The sequence below is a fragment of the Balaenoptera acutorostrata genome, chromosome 19 (genome assembly GCF_949987535.1).
Source record: "Balaenoptera acutorostrata chromosome 19, mBalAcu1.1, whole genome shotgun sequence".
Classification (NCBI taxonomy): Eukaryota; Metazoa; Chordata; class Mammalia; order Artiodactyla; family Balaenopteridae; genus Balaenoptera; species Balaenoptera acutorostrata.
This window is the reverse complement of record NC_080082.1, coordinates 51380837-51397281: the sequence shown is the minus strand read 5'-3', so window position 1 is coordinate 51397281 and position 16445 is coordinate 51380837. Positions and strand designations below refer to the sequence as shown.

At 38.5% G+C, this 16445-nt stretch overlaps 2 protein-coding genes across 6 annotated transcripts in view; one reads left to right on the top strand and one right to left on the bottom strand.

The window, feature by feature from the left end:
* Positions 1-3640, top strand: part of ZNF569 (zinc finger protein 569) — a 108172-nt gene extending 104532 nt beyond the window's left edge. The window contains exon 6 of the mRNA XM_057533282.1: positions 3572-3640. Within this exon, the coding sequence (XP_057389265.1) occupies positions 3572-3615 (44 nt within the window). The 3' untranslated portion in view covers positions 3616-3640. The remainder of the gene's footprint in view (positions 1-3571) is intronic.
* On the bottom strand, positions 1579-15156 carry ZNF527 (zinc finger protein 527). 5 transcript variants are annotated; one of them, XM_007166768.2, is made up of 6 exons: positions 14999-15156; positions 13207-13328; positions 12109-12183; positions 10639-10765; positions 9914-10009; positions 1579-3784 (listed from the first exon to the last, which is right to left on the bottom strand). In XM_007166768.2, exons 3-6 carry the CDS (start codon positions 12139-12141, stop codon positions 2211-2213), a joined length of 1830 nt encoding a protein of 609 aa, XP_007166830.2. In that variant the 5' UTR covers positions 12142-12183; positions 13207-13328; positions 14999-15156; the 3' UTR covers positions 1579-2210. The 5 variants fall into 5 exon arrangements, with proteins under 5 accessions (XP_007166830.2, XP_007166834.2, XP_007166833.2 ...); XM_007166772.2 differs by having other exon boundaries at positions 10649-10765; XM_007166771.2 differs by lacking the exon at positions 14999-15156 and adding an exon at positions 14091-14931.
* Positions 15157-16445: the final 1289 nt, after the last annotated feature.

Below are 16445 nucleotides of genomic sequence, written 5' to 3'. Positions count from 1 at the left end.
TCTCTAGCTGGTCCTAATATCTATAAGGTACTAATAAAGCATGAGTTTTTAATGATGCTAAAAGATCAAGTCAATATATCACAATAAGACAATGGATTGTATAGTTGCAGATAAACAAAATTTAGGTACCTCATTGTGAGGAGAAACATCAGATTGTAAAATACAAACACCTGTGCTAAAGGCATGGTTGTAACAGATTTTATCAACATTACAAGTGAAGTTTTAACTGTAAAAACAGAATCAGTGGCTTGGGTTTATATCACCTTGGAGGAAGAAATCAGGTGCCATACTTAGATCAAGAATCAATTAGTGAACAACTCAGACTCATCACTGGTCTGAGTTATTATTTTTTTTCCTTTAAGCTTAGTAAGTTTAGAGTAACCCTGAGGAGCTTTCTGATGTAAGTTATAACTAAACTCTTAGAACATATTAAAATACGTGTTCCTATACCCCCAGGAAATATGAGAGAATAAAGGAATGATTACATGAATTTAGCTTACGATTATTAATATATTTTAGATATAATGCAAGTTTGGCAGTGTTTTAAAACCACTATATTTGTTTCTGTTCAAGGTTTGAAGTATTCAATTATACTAGATCTGTAATTTAAGTTGTTCAAAGGGAATTTGTCTTAATATTTAAGAAAAATAATTTTCAGATTTTTATTAGATATAAGTATAAATTGAATATTAAAGACATTATTATATTCGTAGTCATTGTTTTGCTCCACGCACATATATACACATGTAAATCCTTCACTTTTTCATAATTCATTTGTCCTGATCTGTTTTTACAGATGCTCTCCAGACAATGCCCAAGATTATAACTGGTTCTAACTGTTCAAAGTGGCAACGTCTCCATATTAAAGTTTACCTTCGTATATCCACTCAGATAAAAGAGGAATATACTGCTCCACACCCTCCTGTTCCTCATTACTCTGAATAGTAATGATTTATACTCTAAAAATTTTAGGCTCCAACTGCTTTACTTTAACCATTAGTTGAAAATGGCTCATTCTTTTTGTCTGCCAGAAATGTCTAATGTCCAGTTCCAAAGAAGTTATCCATAAACTTCTTAAACCAAGTTTACAACCCACCCACAAAAGAAGACCTCATTTACAATTCTATCTTATTCTATCACACGATATGTTTAAACCTACACTGAAAGTAGAAAATCAAATAATTCCTTTAAGATGAAGAGCCATTCATTAAACTGATGTATCCATTATTCTCTTAGCTGGCCAGTCTTTCTTTAAAGGTCTATAGTGAGTCACTGCCACAAATGATTTTAATTCCCTATAAGAAAGCCTGGTAATAAGTTTTACTAGTGAATTTTTAAAAATTCTTCCTTATTGTGAAACAGACTAATGAATACTAAATTAGTTTTTATCAACAAATAAAATGTAACAATCCTCTCAGCTTTATGAAGGCTGTGTATTTAACTTTCATATACTTATGAGGTTTATACTCAGGATAAACAATTATGCCATATAAAAGATTAAGGTTTTCTCACATGTGTAGCAAACATGGCGTGTATGAGTCAGGACTCTGATTCCAAGAGGCAAAAACCCAAATCAAATTAACATAAGCAGAAAAAAGAAAATTTATTGGATCACAAAAATGAAAAAGTAAAAAATGGTGTAGACTTCAGACATGACTGGATCCAGAAGATCAAACAGCACCCTCAGATTTCTGTCTCTGACCTCAGTTTTCCTTTGTGTTGGATTTATCCTGGGAAGGCTTTCTTCAGGTGGTGGCAAAAAGGCTACTGGTGAGTTTTTAACCTTACTAAATCCTTGAAACTTGCAATTCTGGGGTGGGGAAAAAAAAATCTTTTCTTACTACCCATAACAATAACCCCCTAGGACTCTACTGGTCTAGACAGGGACATTTGTAAATCCCTTATCTATCATGAGGTTGAAGAAAATAATTGGCCTGCCTATGACCAATCTACTGCTCTCCCTGATTAAACAATTTCATCAGAATGATATGCATTGAGGGTGAGGTAAGTCTCAAATGGGGTACAGAACAGATCCAGAAGTAATAGATGTCTACTACTCAGGCTATTTCAAATAAGGGATGCTCATGAACTGAAGGCTTCTCCATAGGTACTACATTCATAGAATTACTAACTGAAGAACTCACTGATATTTATTTAATAAGGACTGAATGGTGACTAAATGTTTTCTTTCTTATACGTGTTATACATAATCAGAGAGTTTCTCTATTATGAATTTTCTGATGTCGTCTAAGAGCTGAAGCACAGCTAAAATTGTTCCCACATTCATTACAGTTATAGGGTTTTTCTCCAGCATGAATTCTCTGGTGTAGCCTAAGGGACAAGATCTGATGGAAAGCCTTCCCACATTCATTACATTCATAAGGTTTCTCTCCAGTATGAATTCTCTGATGTTGATTAAGGTATGAGCCACAACTGAAGGCCTTCCCACATTTGTTACATTCATAGGGTTTCTCTCCTGCATGACTTCTTTTATGATGAATTAGAACTAAAGCATCACTGAAGGCTTTCCCACATTTACTGCATTCAAAAGGTCTCTCTCCAGTATGAATTCTATGATGTCGGTTAAGTTGTGAGTCAGTCCTAAAAAACTTCCCACATTTGATGCACTCATAGGGCTTTTCACCGGTGTGAATTCTCTGATGTTGATTAAGGTGTGAGCGATAGCCAAAGGTCTTTCCACATTCATTACATTTAAAGGGTTTCTCTCCTGTGTGAATTCTTTGATGCAGAGTAAGGGCTATGCGTCTGCTGAAGGCTTTTCCACATTGATTACATTCATAGGGTTTCTCTCCAGTGTGAATTCTCTGATGTTGATTAAGGTGTGCACTCTGTCTGAAGGCTTTGTTACATTCCTTACATTCATATGGTTTCTCTCCTGTGTGAATTCTCTGATGTTCCACAAGGAAGGCATAACGGCTAAAGGCCTTCCCACATTCATTGCATACAAAGGGTTTCTCTCCAGTGTGGATTCTCTGATGTTGAGCAAGGTGTGCACTCTGTCTGAAAGCTTTGTTACATTCCTTACATTCATATGGTTTCTCCCCAGTATGAGCTCTCTGATGCTCACTGAGAAAGAAGTCATGGCTAAAGGCTTTTCCACAGTCATTGCATGCGTATGGTTTCTCTCTACTGTGAATTCTCTGAGGTTGAGTAAAGAACGAGTAACAGCTAAAGGCAGCACCACATTCAACGTATCCATGGGATAATTTTCCAAGATGAGTTGTGTGATGTTGAGTAAGTAATGAGTGGAAACTTAAGAGATCTGAAAAATCATTACTTTTGTAACGTTTCTCCCCAGGAGGAATTTCTGCATCTTTACTAAGGTATGTACTCTGGTTGAATTCTTCACATTCATTACCTATCAAAGATTCCTTCTCAGCATGTAGTCTTTTATGTTCAGTTAGAACTGAATTTGGGAGGAACATTTTATCATAAATATCAAATTTATGTACTTGCTCTACTGTGGGAACTCTCCGTTGTGTTAAAAGTACTGAGTTCAAGAGAACATTTCTCTCAGAATTATTATATTCATTGTCTATTTTCATTGCAGAGATTTCCTTAAGAGTTGTCACTTGCCTGAAATGCCTCTCCTGATTTCCCTGATGCTGCTCAAATTCACCCTCATATTTCCAGGCTTCTCTGAAACTGGAGGATTCAAGGCCATAACTTGTAAGTCTTTCCATTATCATCCCCTGGGATATATCCTCTTCATCAATGTACCGTTTTGGAGATAATGCCTTGATTTCATACAAAGAGTCCCCTTCTGAAAAATATCAAGAAAGCAAATGTCTCCTTTTTACCTTTGCAAGGAGAAAGAAAACTGTTATAGAAGAAATTAAAGAATTTACTTGGGGGAAAGAGGGGAGAAAGTCATGGTTCTGACTTTTTTTTATCAATTTACATTCCTGTCAGCCACATGAAATATGTCTTCGAACTCATTCACACTGGCTAACATCATTCTAAAAATCTTTGCCCTTACAAGTAAAGAGTACCTCATTATTGTTTTAATTTGCAATTCTCTGATTATAAAATTGAGCATTTGCATATATATTTATGTACCTTTTATATATTTTGTGGTTTCTTCTTTGGTGAATTCCTTATTCACGTACTTTGCATATATTTTAATTACACTGGCATTTCTTTTAAGTAGTTTATAGAAGTCATTATAAATTTAAGACATTAAGGCTTTATGAGCATTTTTCTCCCTCAAATCACATGTCATCTTCATTTATGATTTTATTGTCACATGTCATCTTGATTTATAATGCTTCTGATAAAATTTTTTAAAAATTTGTATGAACTCAAATCTTCCAATTTTTCCATTATAGAGCCTGGCCTTTACGTCATTTTAAGAAAGACTTTCCAAAACCCAATATTATACAAATATTATCCATAACTTTTAAGAAAATCTTTTTGCATCACTAATTTGAAAAACTACCTTTATCTAATACTAAGTTCTCATATATACATGGGTGTATTTTTGTACATTCTTCACTGTTCCACTGATCTATTTCACCGTTCTTGTATCAGACCAATCTCATGGATAACAGGCAAAATTCTTAAATATTAAAAATTGAATCAAGCAGTATATTAAATAAATAATACACATGATGAAGTATGCAATTCAGAAATACAAAAATTGTTCATCAATAGGAAATCCTTTACTATATTATTATGTTATTCTCTATACTCTCCTATATTTTTAACTTCATCAGTAAAAAAAGAAAAAAATATTTCCAGAAATAAAAACTTGACTTTCCATCCTGAGAGAGAACCTATCTACCAGGAAAAAGTGACCCAAAATGGTCAAGACTAAAACATGTCCTGATAAAATGACTTTAAAATGAAAGAAAGAACCATCTAGGAGGTCAGAACAAAATATAAAGGCACTTATACATAAAGGGAAAATATCAAGCTGGCATCAGACTTCTTTGTAACAACATTCAACACCAATACTATACTATAAGCAACTTAAGGAAAGAATGGCCAATTATGAACAAGGTAGAGCTTAGAGGGACATTGTTTGCATGAACTCTTTTTGAGGAAACTGCTAGAGAGCAGGTTTCAGCCAATCCAGAGATGTCCAGAGAAATTTCAGCAAAATGACCTAGTGGAAAACACTAAATATATTCAACTACAGAATTAAGACAAAAGAAAAGGTTGGGATAAATGTGACACAAGGGCATGTAAATATAATATGCCTGGACAATGTAAAAAGCATACAAGTAACAAAATTTGGGAAGAGAAGGTGGGGAGTATAATAAGGCTACTTAGTGACTCATCTGTAACAGGTAAAAAAATCAAAGTCTAGTTTTTAAAGCTGACCAATCAAGTAATAGAAGGAATAAATACTGTCTAAAGAAACAGAGCACTATAACCGTGAAGGCACTAGAATAAAAGAAGAATCTTCCTAATTATTATAAAAACTGTAGTATTACACGACCCCAAAAAAGCCTAGGAAAACAGACAAGTTAAAGTCTTTTTTAAAAACTGTAAAAATCAGAAAATATAACACAAAACAATGTACAGAATTAAGCCCAAACATATCAAAAACGTGGTTGGACTTTCACCTATTAAATTGAAATGATATCCAGATTGGTTTACAAAGCAAAACTCAATTCTATACTGCATATAAAGCTCACGTTTAAAACAAGGTGATTTTACAAAGTTGAAAATAAAAAGATGATAAAGGCCCTAAAGAAAGCATAAAAAGGCAAGAAACAGATTCTCCCTGAGGGCCTTCAGAGGGAAGGCAGGTTGCTAACATCTTGATTTTAGCCCTGTAAGACCCATTTTCAACTTCTGACCTGGATCCAGAGCTATATGATAATAAATTTGTGTTGTTTTCAGCCACTAAATTTGTGGTAATTTGTTACAGGAGCCATAAGAAACTAATACAAAAAGCAGACAGGTACAACATTTTGGGGAGAAATTTGGCAATTCCTAAACTACATATGCACTTACTTAGCAATCCTACATCTACGAAACAACCCTGAAAATAAAGCCTCAACAACAGGAACATACATATTAACAAGGTTATTTATTGCAGCATTGTCTGTAATTGTAAACTACTGCAAACATCCTAAAAGTTCACACATTATAGAGTATTGAATAAATTACCATAACATCCACAGAATGGAGTATTCTGCAGCTGTTAGAAAAATGAGGAAGCTCTCCATGAACTCATATGGAGTGATTTCCTGTACAGCTGACCCCCGAACAATGCAGGGGCTATGGGTATAACTTTACAGTCAGCCCTCTGAATCTGCAGTTCAGCATCCATGGATTCAACCTACCTCGGATCATGTAGTAAGTATTTATTGAAAAAATTCACATATAAGTGGACCCTTGCAGTTCAAACCATGTCATTATAGCTAAGTGAAAAGAACAAATGCAAATCTACAGGTATATCTGCTCACTTGTGCAAAAGAAACGTAAAAAGGACAAACCTGAAAATACAGACTGGTGATCTACAAGGGGTGGGTAAGAAAGGGGCAGGAAGAAGTAGGGAACAGAAACAAGACAGTAAGGATGAGGAGGGGCAACACTTTACTGAGGATACATTCTTGTAAAGGTCTGATTCTTAGGAGCATAGTAATGTTTCAGATACAAAAAAAAAATTGAAATCAATCAGGATGTAATAGGAATCAACAGAAACAAACGAACCTAGAAGAACTAACCTAAGTAACTCTGGAAAATAGTTTTTGACTGAATACTTAAGACTAAAAAAGTACATATGTACCTAAATACAAATAATGTAATCTACTTAGTAAATTTATTTCTCACAGAGGAATAGGTTAGAAATTCTGAAACTACTTTGTGTGTATACTTAAATTGAGCAAATAATTAAATACATTGCTTCTCATTGTCAGAAGAAGAAATTACAAGTAAGTAAAGGAGAAAGGCTATGATAAACCCTGTGGAGGGTAGGACTAAAATCAAGGTATCAACATAAACCAATAATTTAATATATTAAAAAAAATAGAGGCAGAAATAAATATAGAAGTGTGTGTCTGTCTAGAAGTGTGTGTTGGTATACATACATATATTTTCCAGCTCAATCTGCTGTGAGGGCCTAGAAGAAATCACTTCCAGTAGCAATAAGTACACCTAGTACCCAGACCTTGGTTTCTAAACATCATTTCCAAATAAAAGGAACCAGGGCTCCTTGGAGAAGTGGTTGATTCAAGGCTGGGGAAAGGAAAACAAGATGAACCTGGAATACCTGGAACCACGAAGTGGGGCATGTTAAAAGGTCACAGGAACCAACTTGAAGAAGATCCTAATGGTCAAAGCTGGAACACTTTGAGCAACAAAATAATGATACAGTAGTTTTAACACACAGGAAAAAAAAAACCATCATTCCATAAATATGAAGAAATATTTTAATATATAAACAAATGGGAGAGATGAAACAGCTCTTCCAGACAGAACAATCCTAGTTAATATGTGTAAAGAAAAGAAGGAAATAAAAATGTCAACATTAGGTCAATACCACAACAGTGGTAATTGTTGCAAACAAGATCCAACAGGGCCATGGATGCTAAAATTAGTGGGCAAAAGTTTCAGAAGAAACTGCATAGTATCAAGTATCTTCCCCAAATATTTATTAATTATAAATAGAAAAATAGTAACTTTACAATGGAGAAACCAGGCAGATACCACCTTCACCAAGTGATGAAAATTAACATCATTGATAATAAGATATATCAATATTATCAATCCTTTGGTATGATGCACTCACTGAGAAGGATACAACATTATTTCTGTGGCACTCTTTTCAAAAATGCACTACCTCAATCTAATCATGAGAAAACGTTAGATAAACCCAAACAGAATGCAAGCAAATGTAATGAGCCATTTGTCTAGAGTGAAGCATATCTGAAGACTCTGGAGAGATTTCTCCAAGAAGATAAAATCAATAGATAACCTAATGTGTCTGAGTGTCTTAAGAGATTTAAACAATTGATCGGGAGTTAAGAATTGAGTTAGGAATATGTATATAGAAAACTAAGGAAAAAAAATAAAACCCCAGATAATTATTAATGCCAAGAAAAATAAAAAGTACAGAAAAAGTAATCTTGGTATATGCACAGCACAGCTACGACTAGCACTTAATAGCCATAATGATGTAAACACTGAACAGTGATTCAATAAAAATTAAGATATTGGTATGGGACCTAATCAAACTTACAAGCTTTTGCACAGCAAAGGAAACCATAAAAAAAACCAAAAAGACAACCTATGGAATGGGAGAAAATGTTTGCAAATGATGCGACAAGGGCTTAATCTCCAAAATATACAAACAGCTCATGCAACTCAACAACAAAAAAACAAACAACTCAATCGAAAAATGGGCAGAAAACCTTAATAGACATTTCTCCAAAGAAGACATACAGATGGCAAGCAGGCCCATGAAAAGATGCTCAACATCACTAATTATTAGAGAAATGCAAATCAAAACTACAATGAGGTACCACCTCACAACGGTCATAATGGCCATCATTTAAAAGTCTACAAATACCAAATGCTGGAGAAGGTGTGGAGAAAAGGGAACCCTCCTACACTGTTGGTGGGAATGTAAGTTGGTGCAGCCACTATGGAAAACAGTATGGAGGTTCCTCAGAAAACTAAAAATAGAATTACCATATGATCCAGCAATCCCATTCCTGGGCATATACCTGGACAAAACTATAATTCAAAAAGATACATGCACCCATATGTTCATAGCAGCACTATTCACAATAGCCAAGACATGGAAACAACCTAAATGTCCATCTACAGATGAAAGGATAAAGAAGATGTGGTACACACACACACACACACACACACACAATGGAATACTACACAACCATAAAAGAGAACGAAATAATGCTATTTGCAGCAATATGGATGCAACTAAGAGATTACCATAATAAGTCATAAAGAGAAAGACAAATACCATATGATATCACTTAAATGTGGAATCTAAAATATGGCACAAATGAACCTATCTACAAAATAGAAACAGACTCATAGACATAGAGAATAGACTTGTGGTTGCCAAGAGGGAGGGGGTGGGGGAGGGAAGAACTGGGAGTGTGGGATTAGCAGATGTAAACTATTATATATAGAATGGATAAACAACAAGGTCCTACTTATAGCACAGGGAATTATATTCAATATCCTGTGATAAACCATAATGGAAAAGAATATAAAAAAAAAAGAATGTCCATATGTGTATATCTGAGTCACTTTGCTGTACAGCAGAGATTGGCACAACGTGGTAAATCAACTACACTTCAATTAAAAAAATAAATAAAACTTTAAAAATTATGATATCGGTGAGATAGGAAGACAGAAATTGTGTGTGTGCGTGTGCATGCTCACACACATGTTGGATTCAGGATAAGAAAGTACTAAATTCTTATTTTCTTAGTGAAGATATTGGATAAGGACTAAATCTGAAAAAAACAATCAAGAAATAGCAACATAAACATATTTATTAGAGACATGAAGGAAACACCAAAAGAAGCTGCAAAAGTAAAGAAAGTGGATCCCTCTAGGGACAGGGAAACTGGGAAGCAGGGCAAGAGACCTCCTTTTTTAAAGGAATAAGCCTTATAAAAGACTTGTCTCTTCAACCAATGTGCATGCATAACTTTGATAAAAATAAAAACTCTAAAAAGAAATCTAGAAATGTATATAACTCTGTCCATAAAGGGGAAAGAAGAACTTAAAAGGAACAAGATTTAGGGTATAGGTAGAAATATTATTGAGACTATAACTTGATAGATATAGAGAGGAAATGACCCCCTGAAGCCCAGGACAGCCTCCTCAAATGCAGGGCAGTCTTCTTATGACCACTTGGGCTGTCACCTTACAACAGCCCTCCCTGTTCCCCGTCACTCACCTGCATATTGACCATCTGACGTCTCTCTCTCCACCATGCAAGGATCCTTCCCTTGCTCCAATAAGGAGATCATGTTGGGCTTAGAAATGGAAAGTCCTGTTTACAGGAGAAGAAAAATGAGAGCCAGCAAGACAGACAGATAGATAAACAAATCAACTTGCTATTGCTGTTCCAGACCCAGACTCAATCTCTTGGTCATCAGGCAAGAAAGGACATTAGAGGAAGGGCCAGAGAATGGCAAGATGCTTGAATGGAGAATGAGAAAGACAAAGCTTTCATAGCAGCAGTTCTCAAAATACTAGAGCAGAAGAACCATCACCTAGGAACTTATTAGAAACGCAAATTCTCAGGCTGCCCCAACCCAAACCTACTGAATCAGAAGCCACAGTGGTTCGCAAAATTTAATGGGCATCAGAACCACTTGGAGGGCTCATTAAAACCCAGACTATTAGGCCTATTCCCAGATTCTGTAGGTCTATAGTGGGACCCCATAATTTGCAATTAAAAAAATTCCCACGCCATACTAATGCTGCTATCCCAAACCATCATTCTAGAGCAAAGGGAACTATACTCATTTATAACTCTATGAAACTACTTTGAATAATTTCCTGGGAACACGAAGTAGAAATCCAGCTGAGCATTTAAGATGCCCTAGATATTCCCAATGGAGGAAGCAAAAACACCTCATAGGGACGATTTGAATTATGGGGGATACATATCCTTACCAAGCCATACCAAGTTCCTGTAGTTCTCCAACATGACATCTCTGTACAAATCCTTCTGAGATGAGTCCAGCCATTCCCACTCCTCTTGGGAAAAATTTAGAGCCACGTCCCTGAAGGTCACCAAACCCTGAAATTTTTTTAAAAATGTTGTTTGCCAAGTACTCCCATATGGTCCTAGCATCTTCCTCAGTCTCTCTCAGAAGAATTTAACTCAGTTGATCATCTCCTTGAAATGCTTTCTACTATTGACTCCCGGGACCCACACTCTCCTGGTTTTCCTTCTACATCAGTCCTTCTTAGTCTCTTTTGCTGGTTCCTCCTCTTCTTGTCAGCCTCTTATATTGAATGCCTTAATCTCAGTCCTTGGACCTCTTTCCTATCTACATTCGCCACAACCCTACCCTCAAGATAATCTCATCCTGTCCCATGGCTTTAAATACACTAATGACTCTCAAATTCACATCTCCAGTCTTGAACTCTAGATATATAATCAATACTTTACTTGGATATCCAACAGGTCTCTCGAATTTAATATATCTAGAACTCAATTCTTGATTCTTATCTCATCCCACCCTGTCTTCCTATCTCAGTAAATGGCATGACCATTTACACAATTGCCCAGGTCAAAAATCTTTGTAGTCGTTCATGATTTCTTTCTTCCTCTCATACTCCACAACCAATCCCTCATCAAATCCCATACTTTCTATCTCCAATATACACCCAGAATCTCACCAGCTCCAATGCCACCACCATGGTCCAGGCAGCTATCACCTCCCACCTGGATTACTGCAGCAGTCTCCTGACTGGCCTCCCTGCTTCCACTCTTACTTCTCTGCTATTTATTTTCCTTTTAAAACATAAATCAAATCACATCACAAACACCCCAATGGTTCTCCTTCACCTTTAGAACAAAAATCAAAGTTCTGGTCATGACTTTTAAGGGCCTGCATAATTTGGTCCCCAGCTACTGCTCTGATCTCACAGTGCACATTTCCCTCTGAGGATACTGGCTTATTGCTATCCTTGGAACATATCAAACATGCTCCCACCACAGTAACTTTGTACTTGCTATTCCTTCTACATTTTTAAAGCCCTTCCCCAGATCTCCACAAAACTTACTCCCTACTTTCACTCAGGTTTTTCTTTGCTCAATTGTCACTTTCTCAGAAAAGCCGTCCTTGACCTCCCTATTTGATAATCACACTCCATCCTTTATTTCACTTGCATTCATCTCCAACACAACAAATCGTGATCCATCTAAAGAGGAAAAATTCTGTTCCATCATACATTTAAGCACAACACTGAGTAAAAAAAGCAACTAAATGTTTTGTAGAAGGATTATATGAACAAATAGTGGAGAGAGAGAAGTGAAGAGAGTGCTCACTGGGCTACTTGTGACTCTCTCTGAGGTCCCAAAGTCCTGAAAAATGATGTGGAATTTCTGGAAACAAAGTGAAAACATCAACTTACCTGGGACATGGCTTTACATAGTCCAACAGCCATTCTTCCTTCCTTCTTCAGTTTTCTCTTTTGGAGAACAAAGTCCTGAGAAGGGAGAGTTAAACAAGAAAAAAAAAAATGGCAGAGCAGCCCTATGTTGCTGATCTGAGACTCACAGAGTTTTTTGCCCCTTTACGGTCCCTAGTTTCTTTACATGGACCAGCCCTACCCCGTTCCAAGATCTGAGAAAAAAGGCCAAAGTTGAACTTAACCCCTGAAGTCCTGACTAATATTAAGGACACACAGCCTGAACTCAACAAAATCTAAAGTCCATCCTATCGCCAATAAGACAATTTATGATCTAGCCCTGGCTGCCCCTTAGACCTCATTTCCCACTCTTCTCCCCCTTATTCGCCCCACTCCAGGCATACAGATTTCCTTATAGTTCCTCAAACACTGTCCACACTCTTTTTTCAAGGCTGTGGCCTTGGGTTTTCCTTCTGCCTGGACACGGCACATTCCCTCTCTTCATTCTTATCTGTGCTCAATTGTTACAACATTGGAGGGACCTCCCTATTCTACCTAAAGAGAATCTCCCTCCCAGTTATTATTTTTCCTTATCTTGATTTATTTTTCTTCTTAGCATTTAACATCATTGGACATGTTACTTTTTTTTTTTTTCTGTTAACTGTTGTCTTCCCAAACAATAGTATAAGATTTAAGACAGCCAGGATTTGTTGGGTTCACTGGTATATCTCTAGTGCTAGAATAATGCCAGAACCACTGTAAGTGCTAAAAACATATTTGATAAACAAATAAATAAATCTTACTGTGGCTCCTGTAATATAAATAGCAATGTTACACATGTTGTGTATGTCATTATCTTATTTAATCTTCACAAAACTGCAAAGGTAGGTATTATTATCCCCATTTTACCACCAAGTGAAATTGAGGTTCAAAAAGCTTAAACAGCTAACTCAAAGTCATAAGAGTCAAACTGCAGTGTGGCTCAAAGACTGGTCCTCTTTCAAGAGACCACAATGTTTGTATGGGAAATATTCAACATAACCTGAGAAATCAATGCTATATTTTTTTTAGAGAAGCATATTCAGAGGCAGCAGGTGTTACCTTTATTACTCCACAGAAATTCAGCCTGAGGCAAACACTGACAAATTTCAATACCAAACCAACAAGAAACTGCACAGCCTGAAACAAGTTCCTTGTCTTCTCAGAGCCAACATTTCTTCACTCTGAAAACAAAGACAGTTGTGTTTGACTTAGAATTTAAGATATACAACCCCCTAATTCTGGGCTACTCTGCACTAACCAACTCAATCTGTAAGAAAATTATTTCCTTAGTGCAATGCAGCTTGAATTTGTCCATAAAAGCCTTTGCAACCCAAGAGGAGAATCAGTGAAGTCTTCTCAGCACCTGGGAGCTCTAAGTAGCACCTGCATAAAAGAAATAGCTTTTAAATTGCTGTTTCAAATCGCTGTGTATCATCTGAATAATATTTTTCAAGTTTGAGATGAACCATCAGTCTCTGAAAGGTGTTGGGAAAGACTTGCGCTTTATATAGACCCCCAGACACACACTGACTCTCCACTCCTTTCCTCATTGGCTACGTGACCTTGGGCAAATCAACCCAACTGTCAGAACCTTTCCTCACTGTCAAGATTGCTTGAGCCAACTCCCGGCATAGAGAAGTGCCGCCCTTATTGCCACTTAGATTTTACACACACAGTTGAAAAGGAAATGAGAGCATTTTTCTTTGTTACGTAAAGTCAGAACCAAACACTTAGTTCACTTGGTATGTGAGAAAAAGAGCCATGGATCAGCCTCTCTCAGCACCAAACATGGAAGAGTTTTGACAAGGACAAACCTAAAATCTCAAACCCCATGGCCTAAGGAGAGGAAGACTGGGTTTTCAGGTTGGGCTTTCCTCCCCCAAAGGCAGCCAATATGAGGATGGTTTCACTACAGTGCCTTTAGATGGGGTTCTGTTACTCACAATGGGACCAAACGAAGAGACCCAGGTTAAGTTCCATGTCCAGAAGGGTCCCAGTCCAAGACCACAGACAATCCTCTCCAACACCCTCAGAACTCAGGGCCCCCATTTTTCACCCTCACAGCGTGGGAAAGATCAAGAGAGTTTAGCAATTAACAGCAAGGATTCTGGAGCCAAATAGCCTGGGCTTAAGTCCTGATTCTGTCACTTAGTAACTGTGTGAATGTGGGTGAGTAATTTTAATCTTTCTGTGTCTCACAATCACACACTAGGTCTGACATACACATACAAATTCTCACCCAATCACACACATATATGTGGTCACATAATTGCGACTGTAATGTCACATACATACACAGTGGTATTAACACAAAGATAGAGATGATGATACACAGTTACTCCAACAGAGAGACAGTCACACACAATCTCATGCATAGTGACATACCACACAAAGTCACACATCCTGCCACAATTACTCACACAAAATTATACCTGCAGAGATAGATGGTCATGGGCACGTAATCACACCTTCTGTCACACACATTCAAACTCAGTTACATCCACAGGGACAAGGGGTCAAACACAGTCACACACACACCCACACAGCGACACACACACACACAATGTCACACCCGCAATCTCTCACAAACCCATATACAATAACACAGTTACACCTGCGGAGACAGTCACGCACAAACACACACAGACTCGGAGTTTTATACCGGAGGCAGACGGTCACAGTCGCGCACAATCACATACACGGTGACACAGAAGATCACACCCTGTCACACCCGCAGCCTGTCACACAGTCTCCTCGGCGGCGCCCTCCTGGTCTCCATCCCGCTCCCTGCCGGTCCACCCCAAGCCCGGCCCTGCCCTCTGGCTCTCGCGCGTAGCCAGGCCCTACTCACCTCCCGGCGCCGCTGGCTCTGGAAACACGCCCAACGACCCGAGACCAGCGACGTCGCCTCCCAGAATCCCCTGCGGGGCGGAGCGGGGCGGGGACTGAGGCGCGCGGGACCCCGAGCTCGGCTGGGTAAACTCCAGCTGCAGGAACCTGGACTAGCGACTCAGCTTTTCCTTCCGACCCCGCGGACCACGAGCCCCAGAACGCTTTGCGCCTCGGCCTCTTTGCGGAAAGAACAACATTTCCCAGAGGGCCCCGAGGCACGCCTAGACATCGCGCCTGCGCTACAGGTGACCGCAGCTGCAGGTGCGGGTACCCGGAGCGCTGTGTGCGACCCTGGGCGATCTTGGGCGCTCAAATGACTCTGGGCTACTGTGTGTGAGGGAATGGTGAAGCTGCGCACGTCCGTGACTGTTATTGAATGCTCAGGTGGGGCGGTTTGTGTGTGTGACTGTCGCTGCACACTTTTGTACTTGCTCACCACGGGACGACGGGTTCTGTCGGTGTAGTGAGCTTCTGTATTTTCAGTCACGCCCCGTGAGTGTGGGTCGTTGTGTGACAGATTGTGGGTCTGTCACGCCAAGAATGGGAGAGTGATTGTGGGTGTGTGAGGAACTGTGGCTGACTTTGGGCATGACGTTTCTGTAACTGTGTTCTTATCCCAGAGCTCGCAGGAGTTTATCCATAATGGGCGGTGTTTCTGGGCTTGTCTTTAGGGTTGAGTACGTGGGAGAAGAGTGTTTGTGTGTCTGTGTGTGAGCCTGTCTCCAGGTCTAACTGTTCTCCCACCCCCACCCAACCCTTCACCTCCGGCCATGGGTAGGGTCAGTGTTATCCTCATTTTTATTATCCCTTCTCTGATTGCCCCATATGTGATGCCAGGCACAGAGGGTAATTATATTCCAGCTGTAGGAAGATGCTCATTTGCACCAAAGCCATTTATAATGTTGTAGCCAACAGCTCTGGGGTTTATTGCTGTTTCTCCTTTTCACTTTACAACTTTAATTAGGGCCCAGCTTTAAGAAAAACTGTCCACAGTCAGGAGGACAAGAATGTGAACCCCTGAGTGATGTTAAAGAAAACCAGAGCTGAACAGTAGTTGAGGGGGTTGTTTTTTGTTTTTTGTTTTTTAAATTCAGGAACTATTGCAATAGGGGGAAAGAGACTTCAGTATAGAACTGGGCTCAATTCCAAATATAGCAAGAACAAGTGGGGATTTATAGGCAAGGAGCAAGTTGGGGTTGGGGGGTGGTCAGTTCATGGAAAATTACAAAGAGGAGACATAAAGGGTAGGGGGGAATTCTCACTATACTGACCAACAGGATTCTTGCTGAGGGCTGGCCAGAGTGATCAGATACCACCTGGGTGGATGAGGAATTTAATTAGATATTGAGAGTGATCAGATATCAAGAACTCAAGCTAAACTGACATGACAGAATTCTTGCTAAAAG

What these genes read in the sequence shown, in the direction of transcription:
- ZNF527 (XM_007166768.2), bottom strand. Translation starts at nt 12,141, where the DNA reads ATGGCTGTTGGACTATGTAAAGCCATGTCCCAG. An exon ending in CAGGAACTTGGTATGGCTTG is followed by an intron (nt 10,010 to 10,638) that starts GTAAGGATATGT and finishes TCCTGTAAACAG; the next exon opens with GACTTTCCATTTCTAAGCCC. An exon ending in GTCAGATGGTCAATATGCAG is followed by an intron (nt 3,785 to 9,913) that starts GTGAGTGACGGG and finishes GATATTTTTCAG; the next exon opens with AAGGGGACTCTTTGTATGAA.